At 41.5% G+C, this 25,674-nt stretch overlaps 1 protein-coding gene across 1 annotated transcript in view; it reads left to right on the top strand.

Moving 5' to 3' along the window:
• Positions 1–25,674, top strand: part of LOC126184613 (dual specificity protein phosphatase MPK-4) — a 125,016-nt gene that overhangs the window by 62,287 nt on the left and 37,055 nt on the right. The window contains exons 5-6 of the mRNA XM_049927068.1: positions 14,369–14,455; positions 15,932–16,080. Of these exons, the coding sequence (XP_049783025.1) occupies positions 14,369–14,455; positions 15,932–16,080 (236 nt within the window). The remainder of the gene's footprint in view (positions 1–14,368; positions 14,456–15,931; positions 16,081–25,674) is intronic.

The raw sequence follows: 25,674 nt of genomic DNA, 5'->3' as shown, positions 1-25,674 counted from the left end.
GCTGTCGTGCACCCATCAAAACACATCCATGTCCAGTTCTGTCATCTCTTGTGGTTCCTGCAGCATGATCTTCAAGAAACACGTGGTGCACCTGGCTGGAGGAGTAGCTTCCTCCTCTGGCACCTGCTGATGACGGGGCTTCCTCTCCGGGCCCGTCTCCCTGAAAACCAACAGAGCAGAGGCCTGACACCAGCAAATAGCTGGAGGAAGTGCTACCTGAGGGTTCATAGGATGCCTGCTTTTCATCTGTCCCCACACTCATTGCGGATAGGCCCTAGCAAAACTCTCAGGGGAGGAGGAGGACAAGGCTATTTAAGTGACCCTGAAGGCACCTGATCCCCAAAAACCATTGGATTCTGAACCAATGCTCACTGATGTCTTTCTATCGCCATCAATCACAGGCAGTGATCCTGGGGTGTGACTGGTCCTTCTGGTCCCTTCATGCATAACCTGACACCCATAACGTGATAACTCAGTGGAACTGTTGCTGATATTACTATCACCTGCTGGAACTGCAGCACCTTATTTCCTACTCTTCTGCAATTTGTGTTGATCTACAAGAAACATGCTTCATTGATGACCATTTCTCAGTGCTTTTTGGTTATTGTGCATTCTTTTGGAACTGTCCTGACCCTGAGAAGGCGTCTGGAGTGATCTGTATGATGGTTCCTGTAGATGATGATAGTGAGTGTATTCCCCTTTGTGCCACATTGGAAGCTTCAGTGGTGCAGGTGTAAATGACCTCAGTGCTCACCATTTGCAATTGCAATGTTTACCTATCTCCAGCCAGGCCACGTATTTACATTGAGTTGCCCACCTTAATCCAAAGCTTTCCCCACCATTTCTCCTACTTGTGGTCTTCAGTGCACACCACCACCTGTTGGGGGTGGTTTTCCACTTCATATGGTTGGGGCCTTCTTCTTGACCAGCTTCGTACCAACTGTGATCTTCTGCCTCTCAATGATTGTACTCCAATCCACTTCATTGCTGCCTCTGCTATTGCTCTAACAATCTTTTCTCCCAATCTCGTGGCTTCATTGCATTGGTCACTATGTGACAATCTTGGTGATGTGGATCACTTTCCAGTGATCTTGTTGCTTTCTTGCTACCACCACATGGGCCGACTACCACATTGGCTGCTTCACAGAGCCAGCTGTCAGCTGTATGCTTCTCCTGTTACTGTCATCCCCTCGGTCAGTCTGCATTGTTGAGGTTGTGCAAGACAATCTGACACGATCGCCCACACTGCTTGAACTGCTTTCCCTTTCTATAGGTCCCCACCATTGCAAGTTGGTGCCATGGTAGATCAGAGACACTGAGCGAGATGGCGCAGTGGTTAGCCCACTGAACTTGCGTTTGGGAGGATGTCAGTTCAAACCCATGTCCAGCCATCTTGATTTAGGTTTTCCGGAATTTCCCTAAATCTCTTCAGGCAAATGCCAGAGTGGTCTTTTGAAAGAGCTTGGCCGACTTCCTTCCCCATCCTTCCCTAATCCAATGGGATCGATCACCACACTCTTTAGTCCCCTCCCTCAAATCAACCAACCGAATACATTGCAATAGTTGTTCAGTATTGACAAAGAACCCTGCAGTGTTTAAAGTGACATCCTTCATTTTAAAGAGACTATGCTCAGGCTCTCTATCTAATTAAACAAAGTAAGGAGGAATGCTGGGAGTGCTATGTCTCCTGGGAATGTATGCCTCTTGTGGATCGCCAAAGATCCACAGCTGTACTGGGTCTCTTCCTTTTATATGGTCTCTGTACTGACACATCAGCTTGCGCTGAACAACTTGCAACCCACTTCATGACAGTGTCCGCATCCTCTTCTTGTACAGCTGCCTACCAAATGCATAAGCAACAAACTGCGGACATCCCCCTCTCCATCGCCTCTCAGCATGCTGAATTGTGTAATAAATCCCTCACCGACTAAGAATTGCATCAGCTTCTTGCCTTGTGTCATGATATGTTCCCAGGCCCCGATTTCATTTACAGTCAGATGGTAAACATCTGACTGTTACTCAACAGCTCCATGTCTCCATGATGTTCAACTGTATTTTGCTCGATGGTGTCTTCTTGTATCAATAGTGACATAGTACCATCATTCCGATCCTTAAGCTGTACAAAATCCCTCATCTGTTGGCAGTTAATGGCTGAAGACTCATCAATGCGCTCTGCAAAGGCTTGAAAGGGTTGTAACCTACCGTTAATACTGGGTCCACACATCTCGTGTCCTTTTGTCCCCCTGTCAGTGTGCTTTCCAGGAGAGATGATCCACAACTGACCATCCAGTTTGGTTGGAAACAGCAGTCTGACAGGCTTTTTCTAAACACCAACGCCAACACCTCATTGCACTCAGTTTTGACCTATGTGAGGCATACAGCTCCACCAGCACCATCTTAATTTACTTAACTTCCATGACTGGAGCTTTTGAGGCTCCTTATCAGTTTTTATTCTTCAGTTTTTATCCTGCTGGTTGTTATGGGTTAGAGTTAGTACTTCACTCAGCTCTGCACAGGTCCAAGAGAACGGCATCCTGCAGGGCTCATTTTGAGTGTCTCACACTTCATCACCATCAGTGGGCTAATGACCTCTACTGGGCCTCTGGTCAACATGGCAGTGTATGTCAGTGACTTCTGCATTTGATACAGCTCTCACTCTGAAGCTTTGGTATATATATATATATATGGGGGGGGGGGGGGGGCTGCTCCTTGACAAGATGATGATTTGACTGCCCCATGTTTGTCAACTGAAAACTAGCTACAAGCAAGAGGCTAACACTGTCTGCTACCTTGCCAACATCTCTTGGGTGCGGACCACACTATTCTCCAGCCCCACTTAGACTATGATTGCCAGATGTATGGCCCGTTGGCAACTTCAGCTTCGAAATTTAGACCCAGTCCATCATCGTGAACTTCGACTGAAACACTGGCACCTTCCGGAATAGTTCTGTAGACAGTCTCGTTGCCGAAGCAGGGATCTTCCTTCTTCAGTTCTGATGGTACAAACCTGTGGTCATTTATGCAATCTCCATTTGACAATTTTCTGATCATCCAACAAATCATCATCTTTTTGCGTGTGTGGGGCAACCCCCCCCCCCCCCCCCCCCACCCCAACACCCACACTTCAACACTTCAATGGGATTACCACTTGGAATGTGTCTTGCAGCACCTCTGCCTAACCTTTGAATACGCTTCTCATGTTCCCCTCCCGTGGTTGGTACTTAGGCCATGAATTAGGACCCATCTGTTTCAAGGATCTAAAGTCTCAGTTGCCATATTGACCTTTCAGTGTCTGTTTCTTTCACTTTGTCAGGAGTATCAGAGTGCTACCATCTTTCACACTGATGGCTCGAAAACCATGGATAGAGTGGGTTATGCTGTTACTTCTGCCATTCAACAACACCATTCATTGCTGGAAACATGTAGTGTTTTTATGTTCGAGCTGATGGCCATTAACAGAGCCCTCATTTTTGTTAAACAGGCCTCCCTTGACCGCATTTTAATATGTAGTAACTCAGTGAGCAGTCTCTAGGCTATTCGTCTACATCTACATCCACAACCATACTGTATTTACCCAAGTATAAGACGACCCTGGTTATAAAATGACCCCTTTCTTTCCAAAAGGCTTCCAGAGAAAAACATATTCTGACGAATCAAAATTATCAACTGTTTTATTGACATAAAGTATCTGCTTAAAAAGTTGACATTATACCTATTTTAAATTTAAGCCATTTATTGTTTGTCTACATTTTGGTAATACAAGGAAGAATAAAATAAATGAAAAGAAATGGGTTACAGTAACTTGCGGACGATTTTTGTTTCTACATTTTTCACTTACTAATCCTATTGTCTGTGGTATCGCTATTTTTAATCATCATCATCATCCTAATAGCATAGCAGTGAAATTTACATCTTCGTTATCACAAATATTTGTTTGTTTCTTCCAAACATGTTACTATTGGTGAAGTTGTAGTTAACGTGGGACATGAGAACGCAGCTGTTTTTATCTGAATGCGCATCAAATTTAGCTTCTGTGCTGGCATGAGGTTGTTACAATGTTTGTTGCTCCGAAACTGCCTGCCCCTCTCTCATTGGGTGCATAGAACTAGCAGCTGACACACATCACCTTTCGTTCCCATCATATGTCATGGTGAGCATTAACAACATTGCAGCGAAAAATACCTAAGCATACCACTGACCCCCATCCTGACTTTTACCATCTTCTGCAAAAATGAATACTATTGTTGAGTATTTTTTTTTTTTTTTTTTTTCAGTTTTAAAGTCAATTCAATTCTGACCACAAGTGAATTCAGGCAAAGTGCAGTTTAAACAAACAGATGTTCCTAAATAGCTAAAGTATGCAGTATAGATTCCCATGGTTGGCAACATGATATGATTTGCTGCCCACTTACTACTCCCATCCTTGCACTCTTGTAGTTCTCTGTCAGCCTGGTTGTGACTGAGAAAGACGGGATGAGGGATACACTTAGCGTGTGAAACCCAGCTCGCGCTGTTCGTCCACGAGACTCAGAGGGCCATAGACACGGGCTCACAGGTAGATGCCGTGTTTTGACTTCCGCAAGGTGTTTGATACAGTTCCCCACAGTCGTTTAATGAACAAAGTAAGAGCATATGGACTATCAGACCGATTGTGTGATTGGATTGAAGAGTTCCTAGATAACAGAACGCAGCATGTCATTCTCAATGGAGAGAAGTCTTCCGAAGTAAGAGTGATTTCAGGTGTGCCACAGGGGAGTGTCATAGGACCGTTGCTATTCACAATATACATAAATGACCTTGTGGATGACATTGGATGTTGACTGAGGCTTTTTGCAGATGATGCTGTGGTTTATCGAGAGGTTGTAACAATGGAAAATTGTACTGAAATGCAGGAGGATCTGCAGCGAATTGACGCATGGTGCAGTGAATGGCAATTGAATCTCAATGTAGACAAGTGTAATGTGCTGCAAATACATAGAAAGATAGATCCCTTATCATTTAGCTACAAAATAGCAGTTAATTCCCTAAATTATCTGGGAGTACGCATTAGGAGTGATTTAAAATGGAATGATCATATAAAGTTGATCGTCGGTAAAGCAGATGCCAGACTGAGATTCATTGGAAGAATCCTAAGGAAATGCAATCCGAAAACTAAGGAAGTAGGTTACAGTACGCTGGTTCGCCCACTGCTTGAATACTGCTTAGCAGTGTGGGATCCGTACCAGATAGGGTTGATAGAAGAGATAGAGAAGATCCAATGGAGAGCAGCGCGCTTTGTTACGGCCCTATAATGTGACTCCTTAAACACAACAACCGCCAAATCAATAAATTAACAATTTATTCAAAGACAATATTTATAAACTAGCTAAGAGAAAATCAACATGTGGCCATCTTTAAGACAATACCAAAATATCACAGATACCTTGCTTCTCAAGCAAGGCAGCAAATCACTATTACAAAAACTGACTTAAAGAGATGAGCCACAGAGATTTCAATACTTAAAGGAACAATAAATTACAATCAGTAAGTGATTTAAAGAAATGAGGCACAGACAATTTATTTAAAAGAGCAATAATTTGCACTATGAAAGTGATATATGAAACACACACCAGTTCGTTAAGAACCCAAATAACACAAGCAGCACAACAAGTTACAATTTGGTGCAATTCATTATCAAGCAAATAAAAAACTAATATAATTTTTTAATATACATGAAATATGTTAAATGTTTACCAAATGGGCAGTGATGCCAGGCTGCCCTGGGCAAAAGGTGACTTAACTTAAAATGCCAGAAGCAGCAGACCAGCCGTCCAAAACAACACCTAAACCCCGGGGCCCAACCGGGAGACACTTCCCATTAGACGGCATGTCACAGCTTCTGTGCAAAGAAGCGGAACGTGGCGCCGCTCCCACATACCCCAACTCGCAGAAAACTGGAAAACAAACAGACCACAGAAGACACGGCAAACACCAACCAAACATCAATTAATATAAGTTAAGAGATCAATAAACAACAAATAAATGAAGAACCAATTGCTCTTTTACTATAACTGAGTGAGTGCATTCAAATAAATGCATGCATATAAAATTCTATGTACAAATGATTGCCTTTTACAGAATACGAGCCTTTACTAATAACTGAGTGAGTGCTTTCATGTAAATGTACGTATATGAAGGAACTACGTACAAATGACTAGCTTTACAGAATATGAGTCCTTACTAATAGCTGAGTAAGTGCTTTCAGTAGAAGTGACTCAAATTTTACAGCAAAATACGAGGGACGTCAATTTGATGGCAATCAAAATACACTGAAAATCTGATACAGACAATACATAAACTTCTGGGTATTGTCCCAAAAAACCAAAATATAACACACACACACACACACACACACACACACACACACACACACACACACACACACACACACACACACACACCTCTGAGCTAATCAGCTTCCTAATAGTAATCCAACCAGTGGATTTTTAAAAGAAATAGTAACTGCTGGTCTCCATGCAGTTACACACTCTGCCCGCTGCTCTTACTTCAACAACACGTACATTAGGGCAACCCAGCAACAAGTACACTCACTGCAACGCAAATCATTCAATAAAATGAAGCCACCAAAATCACTTACACCTTCGATGGAGAGCGTTGTTCGAGATGGTCTCCATGGCTGTGTCTCTCCGAGAAAACAGGCACCAAAGCAATGCGATGAACAGTGCCGGGAGTTGACATCGGGCAGGTCCACAACAAACTCGTGACTGCCTTATGAAGTAGACCCACTGTGCCACTGCTGGCTGAGCAGGCATGTTTTCCTCTTTCGTCCATGGAGGCATGTCCTTGTGCCTCTTAGCGAGTCCAACCAACTGCCCTGAGTGCCAAACACCCACAAGATCACAACAGGGGCAAAGATCCTAGTACAGCGGGGTAATAGATAGTGTCACGGCAAAGAGGTGGCGTACCAGAAAAGGCGCACCACGGCTCACTGGTAGCTCTGTTCCCCCTCCAACAGCTCCAGAGTGCTGTGCTTAAGCAAGTGGGAAACACAGACTTCAATATTTCATCTCATCTTATAATTAGGTAAATACATTACTCCACATTCCAATGCACCACCTTGTGGAAGGTACCTTGTACCACTGCTAGTCATGTCCTTTCCTGTTCCATTCACAAATAGAGCGAGGGAAAAACAGCTGTCTGTATGCATCCATATGAGCCATGGTTTCTCTTATCTTCATAGTCCCTGTGCAAAATGTATATTGGCAGCAATAGAATCATTCTGCGGTCAACTTCAAATGGTGGTTTCCTAAACTTTCTCAGTAGGTTTCTTCGAAATGAATATCCTCTTCCCTCCAGGGATTCCCACTTGAGTTCACTAAGCATCTCTGTAATTCTTGAAAGATGATCGAACCTACCGTTAACAAATCTAGCAGCCCACCTCTGAATTGCTTTGATATCGTCTTTCAATGTGAGCTAGTGGGGATCCTGAACACATGAGCAGTACTCAAGAATTAGTTACAGTAGTGTTCTATATGTGGTCTCCTCTACAGATGAACCACACTTTCCTTAAATTCTCTCAATAAATTGGAGTCAACCACTTGCCCTTTGTACTGCCGTCCTTTCGTGCTTGTTGCATTTCATATAGCTTTGCAACTTTACACCTAGATATTTAATCAGCATGACTGTGTAAAGTGGCACCCTACTAATGTTTTATTTGTATTTTGTGGGATTGTTTTTCCTATTCATCTGTGTTAACACACCTTTTCCTACATTTGGAGCAAGCTGACATTCATCATACCAACTAGAAGTTTTGTCTGAGTTGTGCTGTATCAACAATGATGACAAGCTGTGGCAATGTGTGGTATCGTTTTCTTTATCACAGTCAGTTTTAACTTATGTATAAGGGCTTTAAATCATTATACAAATTGTTTCTTCTACATATATTTTAAACAAAAACTGTATAAACAACAATGTGCTGTTTTGTTTTCTTCATTGCAGTCAGTTTTAAGATGTCAGAGGACTGTTGTATTTATGACTTACTGAATTATGATCAGACTACTACTGTACTATGGTATCTTAATCGTCCGAAACTTTGAAATTGTACTGGTTCACAGATTAAAACTATGAGAATACAGTCACTGAAGTTACTATCCTCACAGATTCAGCAGCTGGAGAGGTGTGTCTGTATGCCTTATATTAACCCCTTAACCTATGATTTACGTTTCAGTAGCCTGGTCCAAAATGTAAACACGATCACCCGGCCTTTGAGCCATTTCCCAGTTTGGCAATTTGGTCCAACATTTTACCAATTGTGCACGACTTACGGAGTGTATAAGTACATGTGTAACTGGTTTAATTTTTTTTGAAATATTTGATAGGTAATTACAACCTCATTCAATAATTGTGTTAGAAGTACCACAAAAGATGTATCATCAAACAATACAGTGTAATATAAATCAATACTATTTATCTCCAGTTCCTGAATACATCCACAATTCACATAATTAGCACTCTTACAATAAGCAACAACACAAATCAATTATCTTCAAGGGTGTGTTATCATTTGAAACATATGGGTACATGTAATGGAACTTAGCATCTGTTGCAATCCGATGTTGTTTCACTACATTTTTATTTTTTGCGCAAACTTTATAGTCTTGATGGCTTTGATTCTCATGCTATTGGGTCAATATGCTAAGGAAAATGGGCCCACTGCCTGACTGCAATATATTCATCCTCATCCTTTATAATCTGGTTTAGGTATATTCTTCAGTAATGATAGGACTATTTCAATCCTATAATCAACGTAACTGTTTTTTCCCATTACTTATTTTGTTGCACAAAATGTACAAATCGATAAAAGAGAATTTTTTGATGTCCTTTCGTATATGAGGGGGGTTCTCAAAAGAAACGGAACTTTTTTTTTTAACTTATTTATTCATATTTTAAGCACTAACCTTCAATCCACTTCAAAGTACTCTACATTTGCACTAATACAGCTGTCTAATCTTTTATTCTGTTTTTCAAAACATTGTTTAAATTCACATTTTGTGATGATTGATAATGGGTCCGTCATTTTTTTCTCCGCCTCACCATCATCAGCAAAATGCTTTCCTCTCATGTGTCTTTTCATTCTGGGGGAGGGGGGGGGGGAGGTCGCATAGGGATATATCACATGAGTGTGGGTGCAAGGAACAGGGGTCATACTATTTTTGGTCAAGAATTGTCTTATAGACAGGGCTGTGTGAGCAGGGGCATTGGCCTGATGGAAAAACTAGTCACCTGACAACCACAAATCAGACTGTTTCTGCCACACACTGTTGAGGAATATTTTCAAAATTTCCAAGTAGAACGCCTGGTTAGTTGTCTGATTCTGTGGAACAAAATCTGAATGGACGACTCTTCCCACATCGAAAAAACAACTCACCATTTATATATATATATATATATATATATATATATATATATATATATATACTGTCTGATTTAATCTGAGAAGCTTTCTTGGGGCAAGGTGAACTTGAAGTCTTCCACTGGTTTGATGGTTGCTTTGATTCAGGATCATAAGCATATCACCAAGTTTCATCATCTGTGATAACTTTGGAAAAAGTTTGGATCATTTTGGGACTCTTCTTTCAAAGCACAGCATGCTTCCACACAACCTTGTTTTTGTTCAGCAGTTATGGCACAAATTTGACAGCCACCCTTTTCATTCCCAAATGTTGTGTCACAGTTCATTGCACTGAATTTCAAGTCACTCCCAACAGCTCCACAATTTCTTCAGTGGTGCGTTGTTGATATTTGTTGATGATTGGGTAAGTGTTTTCAATATATTTATGTGTTCAGGCTGTGGAAAGATGACAAGAATGAGATTTGTCATCAGTTGATATCTCACCATTTTTGAAATGGGAAAACCACTCAAACACTTGAGTTTTTACCATAGCATAGTCCTTTTATGCCATTTTTAACATTTCAAGCATTTCTGTTCTTTTGTCTGGGCAAAACTCTGAATTTCACCACTGCACGCTGTTCACAAAAATCAGCCATTGCAAAAACGACGGTCAGACAAAACAGGTGTCTATAAATTCTGCTGAAACTATTCCTGACCTCCTTCAGCAATGGCTTATTGACTCTGTAATGTTTGCTGTATTCACTCCTAGTGGCAAAACAAAGTACTACAAAAGTTCTGCCCACCAAAAAATTAGTTTGGTTTCTTTTGGGTACCCCCCCCCCCCCCCCCCCCCCCTCATATTTTCTGATGATTGGGAAGCATGCTAGTATTTGGTCTTGCTGATTAGTCCCAATCATTCCCTTGTGGTACTCAATAACACAACTGAGTTTCAAAGTACGATTGGTTCCTTGTGTAATCATATCGACTGTTTCATTTTTGTCATCGTAAAATGAACATCTTGGTTATCTTTCCATTTTACGAATATTCGATTGCAGCTCATCATTCTGTATTCCTTCTCTTTAATTTAACTTTTCAGAAATATTTTGGCACATTCTTTCTATACACACATACTGTTACAGTGATATTTGTTCTATAATTGCGTGATAGTGTCATAAGTAATTTTGATGAAAAGTACCAATTATCTAGATATAAAGTGTGTCCTCTGTGTAACACTGACTACAATAGCTCTTTGACAGCACTTTCGGAGGAATCGTCCCATATTTGATGTATTGAATTGTTTGTAAGATACGCGTCCCTTAAATTTCATGAATGATCATCGATAGTAATGTCGTGTTTAATTTTTTACACTTCTTTAAAGTCTTGATTCAGATACCTGGTCACAGGTCTTATTTTGCTCAATTTGTCTGTATTGGCAAGCAGATCATTATTTGCAAAGTGCCATATTGTAATTTGTAGATATTTAGCACCATTGTTTTTCTAAATATGGGCGTTTCTGTAACAGCCATCTTTGACCAGTTCGGTTAAATTATTGTTCTCTTTTTCACCTGCACCAGTATTATGGACAATACTAAATATCTTTTAACTTCATTACAATTCATAGGAAAGCAATTGTTGATGCTTCTTCATACTCTGTTTGGATTGGTTCGTATTTGTTCTTCATACCGGTTAGTCTCAGTTACAGTATTCTCTCAGATCATGTTATCAAATACTATATTGAATATATCTTATTCACTTTTATTTGCTCCTACCTGATGTAAGATTGCCTGTTTCATGCCTGGAGTCATTCTATAGTTCTGGATTGTTTGACTCTTTTTGATTTCTTTCAAATCCAAGGTTCTGGCAGTTGATCTTCATCAGTGGTTCATCCTCAATAACTAATCTACCTGCATTTTTGTCATACAGGATGTTTGATGTCACTGTTGGTAGCAGAAGTATCAAAATAAGTCTCTGTTCTCCTCACAACGTTTATGTTTTATGGGGATACGTCCCTAAGATTTAACAACATATATTTATATGTGCGAAGGTAACCGAGAATAACATGTAACTGGATGTGATACAAAGTGATAATAAGAACTATCAAAAGTGTGATCTCTGTTGTGTGTAGGAGGTCACATCACAAGTTGCGACCATCATACCACAGGCTGGGCCCATCAGGTTTGCATTTGACATAACTGATGTCGTGGGCCAGGCTTGTGATCATCACAGTTGGTCCGAATTCTGGACCACAAGTTTCGCACATTGTTCTAGATCAAGAGGTTAATGATCCCAACCGATTTACCCATTCATATGAAGTGACTTCCTTTCCCAATCGAGATCTCGTTTGCAAACAACAACAAACAAGTTTCTAGATCAGGTAGAGAGGGGAAGAGGAGATGGACAAAGAGGAGGAGGAAGAAATAATGGACAGAGAGAGAGGGGTGAGGAGGAGATGAGAGAGATTGGGGGGAGGGAGAGGAGATGGACCGTGAGAGAGGAGGAGAGGAGATGGGTGAAACGAGGTGGGAAGAGGTCATGGACTGAGAGAGGGGGAGGAATAGTTCAGGACGAACGTACAATTCCCATACCTATTTAGCAATTGCAAAGCATTGCTGGGTTTACTAGTGTATGTACATAGAGAATAAGAGCGGTACTATCTCACTTCTGTGAGGCGCGCCTGATGATACCCTTGTCTCTCATGAACACTCGCTTTCATGGACAATGTACTGGGTGCTATTACTTAAGAAGTCGTCAGGCCACTCACTTATCAGGAAACCTATTCAGTATGCTCATACCTTTGTTAACAGTTTGAAGTTTGGCACCGTGTCAAACACTGTCTGGAAATCGAGGAATATGAAATATATCTGTTGTCGGTTATCCATGGTTCGCAGCATATTGTACAAGAAAAGAGCAAGCTGTGTTTTGATTGAGCCATGCTTTCTAAATCCATGCTGATTTGTGGACAGAATCTTTTCCATCTCAAGAACATTTATTATATAGGAACTAAGAATGTGTTCATGAATTCTAAAGCAAACTGATGTTAAGGATATCAGTTAGTAATTTTGCAGGTCCGTTCTTTACCCTGGGACTTTCTGGTAGGTGAGAGATTCATGATAAATGCAAGCTAAGGGGTCAGTGCTGAAGAGTACTCTCTGTGAAACTGAATTCGGATTCTACCTGGACCTCACAACTAATTCGTTTTCAACTCTTTCAGTTGCTCCTCAACAGTAGGATTGCCTACTGCTGTGTCCTCCATATGAGAGTCTGTGTGACACTCAAACAATGGTATATTTGTACAGTCCTGCTTAAATGATTTCTTAAACATGAAATTTAAAACTTCAACTTCCTTTTGTCATCTTTTAATGCCACACCGGACTCATCAACAACTGACTGGATAGAAGCTTTTGACTCGCTTAGCAATTTTACTTAGGATCTGAATTTCCTTGGTTTCTCAGTGAGGTATCACACTGTGGTGACATATACTATCCCTGACCTCCTTGAACTTAATCGTATTGCCTTTTTCTGCATCCCAAGTCATGGGCATCCCAGGGAATGAACTGGCTGGGTGACTAGAGAAGCGATTACTCCTCCTCCCTCCCCCTCCCGTTATTCACTTTTACACTCCCCGGTGCAGATTTGCAGGTGCAGTTAAGGCCTCTGCTCATCTCGAGATGGAACAACAACTGGTGGGCTACTGCACCCTCTAATAAATTCTGCACTATCAAGGAGACTACTGCTTTGTGGCACTCTTCCTTCCGTTCATCCCATAAAGAATCCATCGTTGTATTTCACCTCTGCATCGGTCATACCTGCTTGTCAAATAGTTTCATTGTATGTAATGAGCAACCCCAACATTGTGGTTGTGGAGCCTTATTGACACTTGCTCATATCATGGTGGAATCATCCCTCCTTCTGGCTCTCCAAGCTAAGAATGATCTTCTTTGCCTCCCTTGTTGGCAGATGACACACACACACATGAACAGTTTCTCTGTTTTGTCCCTGACAGTTATTTTTATTCTCAGATACAGTTTTTTAAACTGCCTTCAGGGCGGAGACAGGGTGATTGGATTTGGAGGTCTCTCATGCTACGTGGTGTGTCAAGGTGGGCCACATGATCCTACCTCCTTTGGCTGCTGCTTCAGCAGTCCCTCCATTTTCTGTTTTAGTTGCATTTAGGTGATTTGTGTCCTTTTCCTGCCACATCCTTTTTTGACATGTTTGGAGTAGAACTCTGTTGATTAGTGGGTGCTATCCTCTTCTTTAATGCTTTGTCTGTGATGAATCTGGGAGTGGGACACTGTAAGTGCCTTCCCAATTTGCATGCAGAGCCCCAAGGGACATGCACATGAACCCTTAACTATCTGTCTCATCGTGTTTTATTATTGGTGGTTCAATGGATGCTCATTTTATTTTTAGCCTTTTCGATTTTACTGTTTTATATCTCTTGATGAGGAGGCATTCTTTACTCTGTACCAGTCTTCACCCTTTGTTGGGTTGGTGGGGGCTGGATGCAGGTGGAGTTTCTCTCACCATGGCTGAGTCTTGGGAGACCACTTGTTTACTCTAACCTACGAACCTATCAGACCTATATACTTTTACTTCTCCATAAATCGGTTTCCAGCTCAGTCACCAGTATTGCCTTTGGTGTCTTGCTTTCACGATTCCTACATACATGCCTCATCCGAGCACGTTCCTGTTGGATATCACTATCTCCAGATGAATGCTCCTTCGCTGTTTAGTCTCTTACTTCAGTCAACCAACCAACGAGATAGAAATTAAGTGCTCCCTCAGAGCTAATAGACTGAAAACACACACTGGTGGGGGGAGGCAGACAGAGAGAGAGAGACAGAGAGAGACACAGAGTGAGAGAGAGAGACTATATAGGCATTGTAGTTCATCCAATGAACTACATCAGATTTTTAAAATTCATTGAGAGCTCCCTATCCCAACAATAACAAACAGGTTTTTGTTCTGTTATAGCTACTTTGGAATGTCTCGAAGCCCAGCAGTAGTGATCGCTTATATGATGAAGAAGTACTGCCTCTCCTATGATGATGCATTTGAAATGTAAGTACCCAACTGGAAATAATAACAAGCTATTTAGCTTTTATAATGTGATTGTGGAACTTGATAATGAAAATGTTGATATTTTGTTGTGAATTCCTGAAGCTAATTCAAATTAGTGTTGTGTGGATTATTAATATTGGTGTCTAACAGTAATGTGTCTGAACTAAATATTTATGAAACAAATGATGTAAACTACCCCCACTCCCCCTCAGGCTCCGCACAACACTCATGCAGCCCCCCCCCCCTCCCCACATGCACGGGCACACACACACACACACACACACACACACACACACACACACACACACACCGCCCTCCTGCGGCCGTTTTCTCCACCATCGTACAGCAGTTCGCAAACAAATGAAGACAGTGAGGCACGTTGGCTGTGGTCAGCCCTCAGCTGTTGCTTTAGGGAACTGAGCAGCCATAGCGTACGGATCTCCGTGCCGGCACGTTCACAGGAGCTCAGTCCGTCAGTTCACCTGATGATGGCGACATGTTTGATCGCCGAAATATTGTGCCCGTTGGACACTATAGACCGGCAGCATACCCGTGGATATTTTGATGAACACTGTACTTGTCTGTCTTCTTCCAGAATATTGACTGATACCCAATTTGGGATCCTTACCAGATAGGATTGATGGAGGACAATGAAAAAGTTCAAATAAGGACAGCTCATTTTGGTTTGTCACAAAATAGAGGAGAGTGTGTTATGGTATGATACAAGAGTTCAGATGGCAATCAATAAAACAAAGATGTTTTTTGTTGCAGCAAGACCTTTGCATGAAATTTCAATCACCAACTTTATCCTTCAAATGCAAAAATATTTTGTGGATTCTCACCTACATAAGGAGAAATGCCCACTGTCATAAAATAACAGAAATCGGAGTTCAAACGGAAAGATTTTGGTATTCATTTTTCCTCACTTGCTATTTGAAAATTGAATGGTTGAGAAATAATCTGAAAGTGATTTTTTGAACCCTGTACCAAGATGTAAGTTTGGGTTACAGGGTAGTCATATAGCTGTAGGTGTACCACTATTTCAGTTTCTCAGGATTTTCAGATTCTCTCCATTTTTCTCATTACTTTGAAGTAATATAATAAATGGACATGTAATTGCTGCATGCGTAATAACAAAATTCCTACAGAACATCAGTGGAATATTTGTTCGTGATTCAAAATGTCTTGTTCATGAGCATTTTTACAGTAAAATATTTTATGTAATTTCATAAATTTTGATGCAGTGTTAGTATTGGCAATACATACTGATACTAATCATCCACATGTTGTGAGTTTCACTAATATCATTTATAAAGCTATGTTGAAATCAGTGTTTCTTACTATATATGTTTAGTGAGTGAATGTGTAAAGCTTCAAAACTCAATAAATATGCTCAAGTGATTAAATGTTTTCACTTGGAATTACTTATGTGAAAACTGTGATTTAGTTATGATTAACTCATTTGTGTTGTTTCAGAGTGAAAAGTAAGAGAAATGTAACAATGCCGAATCAAGGATTTCAGCTTCAGCTGCAACTTTATCATGTTATGGGGTGGAAAATTGATAAAAAGAACCTACAGTTTCGTCTTTTCAGACTACAGATAGCAGCAGAAAATGTAAAGAAAGGTATGTAATCATGTCATTTGGAGTGAAATTATTATTGTTTTAAATAATTATTATGTCATCAGATAGTTGTCATTTTGGCATCCTTTGTTTTTATTGATTCTGCATATTTTTTACAATTTCATGTATTGTGAATGAAGGAGAATGTGCTGGAAGTTCTCAAAAATTAACTTAAGAAACACAACAAAATATAACATATGAAATGTAGTGGTCTTTCTAACAAGTTTCTGTAATTAGTATTCTTACCTAAAGCTGAGTTTGCAAAATAGCTTTTGCTAATCACTGATGGATGTTTGAATGTATTTCATGACTACATGATACCATGCCCTGCATAATTTTCAGTGCAAAACTAATGCAAGAGAAGTACAGAGTTCAAAGCTATCCATACTGTATGGCTTTTACAGACTTGTCAAGGCCTTAGGCACAGTAAAGCAAGATGGACTGTGGGCTATACTAAAATTACTGCTCAGAGAGAACCATTTTAAGTCCTCACAGGAGTTGGACACGGAAGTTAGTTGCCCTCACATGATTTTAGGTTTAAAAAATGTGTAAAATATGTTCTCTAAAAATAACTCACACATCAGTGAATAAGTCACAAAGAAGGAATATGGCTGAATGATCTGAAGAAATGGTACAGATAGTGTTCAAGTCTAGAACATTAATCTCCTGGAATCCATTTCTTGACCTAGTGTTGAAATATCTGAAGTTCTAAAACACCTAGATGACATACTTCTGTTGCAGAGTGAAACAATTTAAGCATTTAAGCCTCTTCAGATTTTGGGAGAGGCGAGGCTGAGGTGATGAATTTGATACACCTCGTGCTGTGAAAAGTGTTCCAGACAGTGATACTGGAGGCAATGAAATCGACATTGTCAAATACATATTGACAGCGTGTTACACTTTGAAAAGGCTTTTTAATGTGACAGACAGCTGTTGAGCTTTTTCACATAACAGCTCACTTAAAAACTACAAATAAGTACTCACTTGATGAATTGAAAATAACTCCACTATACAGGGTGTTACAAAAAGGTATGGCCAAACTTTCAGGAAACATTCCTCACACACAAATAAAGAAAAGATGTTATGTGGACATGTGTCCGGAAACGCTTAATTTCCATGTTAGGGCTCATTTTAGTTTTGTCAGTATGTACTGTACTTCTTCAGTTCAGCACCAGTTGGCCCAATTGAAGGAAGGTAATATTGACTTCGGTGCTTGTGTTGACATGAGACTCATTGCTCTACAGTACTAGCATCAAGCACATCAGTACGTAGCATCAACAGGGTAGTGTTCATCACGAACGTGGTTTTGCAGTCAGTGCAATGTTTACAAATGCGGAGTTGGCAGATGCCCATTTGATGTATGGATTAGCACGGGGCAATAGCCGTGGCGCGGTACGTTTGTATCGAGACAGATTTCCAGAATGGTGTCCCGACAGGAAGATGTTCGAAGCAATTGATCAGTGTCTTAGGGAGCACGGAACATTCCAGCCTATGACTTGCGACTGGGGAAGACATAGAACAACGAGGACACCTGCAATGGACGAGGCAATTCTTCGTGCAGTTGACTATAACCCTAATGTCAGCGTCAGAGAAGTTGCTGCTGTACAAGGTAACGTTGACCACGTCACTGTATGGAGAGTGCTACGGGAGAACCAGTTGTTTCCGTACCATGTACAGCATGTGCAGGCACTATCAGCAGCTGATTGGCCTCCACGGGTACACTTCTGCGAATGGTTCATCTAACAATGTGTCAATCCTCATTTCAGTGCAAATGTTCTCTTTACGGATGAGGCTTCATTCCAGCGTGATCAAATTGTAAATTTTCACAATCAATATGTGTGGGCTGACGAGAATCCACACGCAATTGTGCAATCACGTCATCAACACAGATTTTCTGTGAACGTTGGGGCAGGTATTGTTGGTGATGTCTTGATTGGGCCCCATGTTCTTCCACCTACGCTCAATGGAGCACGTTATCATGATTTCATGCGGGATACTCTACCTGTGCTGCTAGAACATGTGCCTTTACAAGTACGACACAACATGTGGTTCATGCACGATGGAGCTTCTGCACATTTGAGTTGAAGTATTTGTACGCTGCTCAACAACAGATTCGGTGACTGATGGATTGGTAGAGGCGGACCAATTCCATGGCCTCCACGCTCTCGTGACCTCAACCCTCTTGAATTTCATTTATGGGGACATTTGAAAGCTCTTGTCTACGCAACCCCGGTACCAAATGTAGAGACTCTTCGTGCTCGTATTGTGGACGGCTGTGATACAATACGCCATTCTCCAGGGCTGCATCAGCGCATCAGGGATTCCATGCGACGGATGGTGGATGCATGTATCCTCGCTAACGGAGGACATTTTGAACATTTCTTGTAACAAAGTGTTTGAAGTCACGCTGGTACGTTCTGTTGCTGTGTGTTTCCATTCCATGATTAATATGATTTGAAGAGAAGTAATAAAATGAGCTCTAACATGGAAAGTAAGCGTTTCCAGACACATGTCCCCATAACATATTTTCTTTCTTTGTGTGTGAGAAATGTTTCCTGAAAGTTTGGCCATACCTTTTTGTAACACCCTGTATAAACAGACGCTCAGTGAAGTTATTTTGTATACTCATGTAAGAGAACTGGAGCAGTGAGCACAGTGAGGGAATTTGTCTTACCCAGAAGAACGCTACAGCTGCCATACAGTATGACTTAGGAATCAGTTTGTCCTCTAGCAGTATAGAATACTGTGCAATGATTTGTGTGGATTTTGTCCATATGCAGTACTTGCATTAGTGTTATTAGTAACTCATACCTGCATTCCATGTAGTGTTAACAAATTTTGTTTAAAATAAACACTCGCTGTGCACATCTGCACACTACCTCACCAGTGATTCATACGTCGTGCTGTGGAGGGCCTGTAAAACTTTCTGAAACACCTGTAGTTTCTGCCTGTGACGTAGTGGGGTAGACAGAGTGGGAATTACCTGCTTGACCTTCAATTTGCAGACCTATGAGGGAGGGAAGTGTATGTCCACAATCCCGCAACCTACACTCCCTTGTGCTTCTACTTCCCACATCCCCCCCCCTCCCCTCCCTCCATCACCTTCCACCGTTCACCTTGTTGCACCCCCAGAACACGATTTCTCTCTTAATACAGCTCTACTTCACATAAAGATAGACTTTAATATTATACCATTACAATCAGCAATTTTTCCAGCCACTGAATGCAGAAAAAAATATATAGGACCTTTTTTGTTGGAAATTTTATGTAGTTTAATTTTGTGCTGAGAAACATTCTCACTAGAAGACATGCTCTTAGAGTTATTGGAGAAAAGCCAAAACAGTGACCCATAAACCCACCCCCACTCCAATGCTCACACCCGACCAGTCAGGATTTTTAGGATGTTGTTAGGAACACTCCCTCCTAGCACTGTGCAAAAATTTGTGATTCACGACTTTTCCCCTAATTTTCCTTCGTGGAGTGAACTAAAATTTTATAATTTCTACTCACGTCACTAAGAGTGTAGCTACTGTTTTTATTAACTCTACTGGTGCATGTACAAAGTATTGCTGCTGCTTTTACTGTAGTGTCCCAGTGAAATAAAGTGAGAGATACGTGGTATCTTCAGAGCTGATCTTTTGTTCTGTAAGACTGCATTCTAATATTGCTGTCTATATAAGGGACATGAGTCGATCCAACAGTCATCCATTGTTTAATGATGAAGATGGTGCAGACCTTCAGACAGTTGAGTTTCTACATAAATGTTTGTATTTCTGACGAAATGCCTGGCCACCAAGATAATTTTGCAGAGTTTAGTAGACTATTTTCCAGGTGATAGTGAAAAACCACTGTTGCCAAACAGTTGCAGATGAATTAAAATTATGTAATTAATTTTACAACTCAGCAAAAGCATAGTAATTTTGCTTTGTTCCGTTAAACTGTTCACAGAAGACACCACGTTTTTCTTGTTTATTTTCTCCTTGTATTTATTATGGCAGCAGTTTAACATCCAATTAAATGATTGAATTAACCAACGTTACTGTCTAGAATGTGACTAACACAAATGTCGAACTTGTACACAGTTGTGAAGAAAAAGCAAGTGGTGTTGCTGTAGCCTGATAAGAGGCACAATGAATTACAATGACATTGTGGCCTGACTTGCTCTACAACTTGACACAATTATGTGTGATGAATGTATATAGTCCTTAGTGCATTCTTAGGACACATGACTAAGAGATACAGCGAAACTTCATTTATCCACATATGTGGGACCTTAGGTCATGCATATGACCAAAAATCCTGAAACCCAGGAGGTCAGGAAAAAATAGAATGACATGGGTTGAATGCTATAAACACGTTATATTTATTTTTTATGTAAAGACAAAAATTACATATTATTTCCATGTAATGCTGACTGGTGTTGAGCTCCATAGCTTACTTTGCCACTCCTAGTGATGTCTAGTGCCTAATTTAGTAAACTGGACTGATTAGCTTTTCCAGTATAAACTGCTCCCTACCAGGAACTTTGAAACTGCATTTGTGAGTGCATACCTGTCCTCTTGTTTAGGGCAGGCAGGTGTTGCTGAGGACCACGGTGAGCAGAAATTGTCAGGTACCTTGGAGAATTTGCAGTGAGCAGACGTGTGTCAGCCAGGCAAGCACATCAGTGAGCAGAGTGCATTGTTATAATATTAGAGAAAAGGTTACCTTGGAGACACTACAGCGAGCAGATGGATGTGTCAGCCTGGCAAGTGCTGCAGTGAGTGGAATCCATTGTTTCTTGCCATCTGTTAGAATAACAGCTAGCCTGGAGACACAATTATGAATGGTAGTATGTCTTGGCCAACCAAGCACCGCAGCAGGCAGAAGTGTGAGATTTGTAAAGTAGTATGCACTAGCACTTTTTATACTATGGAATAAAGTATTTTTACATAACAAGTGGAAATACCCTGAGGGGACAAAAGTCTTCGATAGCAATATGCACATGTACAGATGACGGCAGTATCGCATACAAAAGGTGTAAAAGAGCAGTGTATTAGCAGATCTGTCATTTGTACTCGGGGGGATTAATGTGAAAAGGTTTCCAACGTGATTATGGCCACACAATGGGAATTAAGAGTCTGAACACATAATAGTATTTGGAGCTAGATGCGTTGGACATTCCATTTCAAAAATTGTTAGGGAATTCAGTATCCCTAAACCCACAGTGTCGAGAATATCAAATTCCAGGCAGTACCTCTCACTACGGCCTTCACTTAACAACCGAGAGCAGCAGCAGCCTTTGTGTAGAGCTGTTAGTGGTAACAGACAACCAACACTACGTGAAATAACTGCATAAACCAATGTGGGATGTACTACAAACATATCCATTAGGACATCGTGGTAAAATGTGGCATTAATGGGCTATGGTAACAGACGACCGATGTGAGTGCTTTTGCTAACAGCACAACATCGCCTGAAGTACCTCTGCTGAGCTCGTCACCATATCTATTGAATCCTATATGACAGGAAAACTATGGCCTGGTCAGATGAGTCCTTATTTCAGTTGCTAAGAGTTGATGGTAGGGTTAGTGTGTGGCACAGACCCCATGAAACCAGGTACCCAAGTTGTCAACGAGGCACTTTGTAAGCTGGTGGTGGCTCCATAATGATGTGGGCTGTGTGTACAGAGAATGGATTGGGTCCTCCGGTCCAATTGAACTGATCATTGACTGGAAATGGTTATGTTCAACTGGTTGGAGACCATTTGCAATCATTCACAGACTTCACGATCCCAAACAGTGATAGAATTTTTGAGGATGACAATGCAATGTCAGAACATTCTGGACAGTTCAAGTGAATGATTTGGTCACCCAGATTGCCCGGCATGAAACCCTTCGAACATTTATGGGACTTAATTGAGAGGTCAGTTTGTGCACAAAATCCTGCACCGACAACACTTTCACAATTATGGACGGCTGTAGAGGCATCACGGCTCAATATTTCTGCAGAAGACTTCCAACGACTTGTGGAGTCCATCCCACATGAAGTTGCTGCTCTATGCCACAATATTAGGATGTATCCCAAGACTTTTGTCACCTCAGTGTAGTTTTCGCAGCAGTCGCTGAAATAGTGTAACTGATGTGGAAAAAGGGGAACCAGCCCGCATTCGCTGAGGCAGATGGAAAACTGCCTTAAAAACCATCCACAGACTGGTCGTCTCACCAGACATCAACACTAATCCACCAGGCGGATTCATGCTGGGGACCAGCACGCCTTCCCACCCGGAAGGCAGTATGTTAGACCGCACGGCTAACCAGGAGGGCTGCATGATAATACAAAAATAATTGCAGCCAGGCATACAAAGGCTTTGTTGACCTCACATGCAGTCGACCATGGCATGGCAACCTGTTACAGGCAATTAATCAATTTTGTGTAGCCATTTGAAGGCCTTGGAGGCTCTTAAACCTGACATTCCACTACATGAAGTCATTCATTTGGAAGCAATTCTGGCTGCTATGTGACCTACCGACTGTCATGAGTGGGGGGCAAAAATGTGTGTGTCCATGTTCACCACTTAGAATCAACTGATAGACATTTTAGAAAAGAAAGTCAGGCTCTTGAGCTGATCAGTGTCTTTTTAGAAAAAAAAGTCAGGCTCTTGATTTGATTGGCTTCAGGGACATCACTTCTAAGGATCTGCAAGGAAATACCAGTAACTCGAATCAAACAGGGCATGCCAGGAAGGCTCATCTGCTTAAAGCTGAACCTAGTACATAGTGTCGGAAGTTCCATGCGGCTTTTTGCAGGTGATGCTGTAGTATACAGAGAAGTTGCAGCATTAGAAAATTGCAGCCAAATGCAGGAAGATCTGCAGCGGATAGGCACTTTGTGCAGGGAGTGGCAACTGACCCTTAACATAGACAAATGTAATGTATTGCGAATACATAGAAAGAAGGATCCTTTATTGTATGATTATATGATAGCGGAACAAACACTGGTAGCAGTTACTTCTGTAAAATATGTGGGAATGATCATATAAAATTAATTGTTGGTAAGGCGGGAGCCAGGATGAGATTCATTGGGAGAGTCCTTAGAAAATGTAGTCCATCAACAAACGAGGTAGCTTACAAAACACTCATTCGACCTATATTTGAGTATTGCTCATCGGTGTGGGATCCGTACCAGGTCGGGTTGACGGAGGAGATAGAGAAGATCCAAAGAAGAGTGGCGCGTTTTGTCACAGGGTTATTTGGTAAGGGTGATAGCGTTACAGAGATGTTTAGCAAACTCAAGTGGCAGACTCTGCAAGAGAGGTGCTCTGCATTGCGGTGTAGCTTGCTGTCCAGGTTTTGAGAGGGTGCATTTCTGGATGAGGTATCGAATATATTGCTTCCCCCTACTTATACCTCCTGAGGAGATCACAAATGTGAAATTGGAGAGATTCGAGCGCGCACGGAGGGTTTCCGGCAGTCGTTCTTCCCGAGAACCATACGCGACTGGAACGGGGAAGTTAGGTAATGACAGTGGCATGTAAAGTGCCCTCTGCCACACACCGTTGGGTGGCTTGCGGAGTATAAATGTAGATGTAGATGTAGAAGCTGAGGAGCCATGTCAATTTTATAATGAATCTCATGCCATCAGCAAATGCAAGGGATTTCGAGCACTAAATATCGATTAGCAACAGACATTTGTAACAAGAAATAAGCTTTGCTTTTGTGCACATGCCCTGGTCACTTCTCAAATAAATGTGAGGTTTCTCCTTATAAGACCTCTAAGTGAAGGCACAATGTACTGCTATTGCTCCACAAGTCAGCTAATTCAAAGGATAGACAGAATTGTGAATCTGGAAGCCTACAGAGTGAGATCTCACATAAACTGTGATACTTTGTTGGCAACTGCTGTTGTCAACATTAAAGGCGGCATGAGTTGGCAGCAGTCTGTAGAGTGCTGCTAGGTAGTGCAATCCAGCTGTCTTTTATATCTAAGAACATGGCATATAAATTAAAATTGAAATGAAATAGTAATATTCTGTGAATGGCATAAACAATGCCTTTGCAGACTCAGTGTCTTATACATACAGGGCTATTACAAATGAATGAAGCGATTTCATAAATTCACTGTAGCTCCATTCATTGACATATGGTCATGACACACTACAGATACGTAGAAAAACTCATAAAGTTTTGTTCGGCTGAAGCCGCACTTCAGGTTTCTGCCGTCAGAGTGCTCGAGAGCGCAGTGAGACAAAATGGCGACAGGAGCTGAGAAAGCGTATGTCGTGCTTGAAATGCACTCACATCAGTCAGTCATAACAGTGCAACGACACTTCAGGACGAAGTTCAACAAAGATCCACCAACTGCTAACTCCATTCGGCGATGGTATGCGCAGTTTCAAGCTTCTGGATGCCTCTGTAAGGGGAAATCAATGGGTCGGCCTGCAGTGAGCGAAGAAACGGTTGAACGCGTGCGGGCAAGTTTCACGCGTAGCACGCGGAAAATTGGCTCGTGCCACAACTGGAGACTGACAGCGCCGACTTCATCTTTCAACAGGATGGTGCTCCACCGCACTTCCATCATGATGTTCGGCATTTCTTAAACAGGAGATCGGAAAACTGATGGATCGGTCGTGGTGGAGATCATGATCAGCAATTCATGTCAAGGCCTCCACGCTCTCCCGACTTAACCCCATGCGATTTCTTTCTGTGGGGTTATGTGAAAGATTCAGTGTTTAAACCTCCTCTACCAAGAAACGTGCCAGAACTGCGAGCTCGCATCAACGATGCTTTCGAACTCATTGATGGGGACATGCTGCGCCGAGTGTGGGAGGAACTTGATTATCGGTTTGATGTCTGCCGAATCACTAAAGGGGCACATATCGAACATTTGTGAATGCCTAAAAAAACTTTTTGAGTTTTTGTATGTGTGTGCAAAGCATTGTGAAAATATCTCAAATAATAAAGTTATTGTAGAGCTGTGAAATCGCTTCAGTCATTTGTAATAACCCTGTATATTGTTGAAGTGTCATCTAGGTTTAGCAACTTTCATATTAGAACCAGTTATGCTATTTGTGGACAATGTCACCAGTGACTTACCAGCAAGCAATATAGGCATAAGATTTTGGAATGTTCCACTTGATCTACCAGTTGCTGATCCCGAATTCAACAAGCCTGTCATAGTACATTTAATTATTGGTGCTGAGATTTTCATCAATGTTGTATGTAGAGAAAGGTTGGAGAAACCAAATCATAATGACTGATTGAAACTAAATGTGGCTGGATTTTGTCCAGTAGAATTGCTTCAGTTTCATGCATCGTGCCTCCTCTTACAGTGACCACGTGCTTTGTTATTGGTTTACAATCTAGTCACCAAACTGTGAAGGTTTTGGGACCTAGTGGAACTGTCTTCCAATGTCATGATAAAAGGGAAAAAGTATGTGAGGCTCACTTTCAGGTGCCACACAGCTCGAAAGTGGGAGGTTTGTGGTTTGGCCACCAGTGAAACTTGACTGTTAACCCTTAGGTCAGGCTGTTCCAGCTCGTCGGCTCCGTTGTGAGCCGCAGAGCGCTCCCTGCTCCAGGGAGTCGTGTCGCGCGCTGTGGGTATTCAAGTGGGCCG

This window comes from Schistocerca cancellata, chromosome 4 (assembly GCF_023864275.1).
Source record: "Schistocerca cancellata isolate TAMUIC-IGC-003103 chromosome 4, iqSchCanc2.1, whole genome shotgun sequence".
Classification (NCBI taxonomy): Eukaryota; Metazoa; Arthropoda; class Insecta; order Orthoptera; family Acrididae; genus Schistocerca; species Schistocerca cancellata.
Note: the sequence above shows the minus strand (reverse complement) of the source record. Positions and strands in the feature narration are given on the sequence as shown.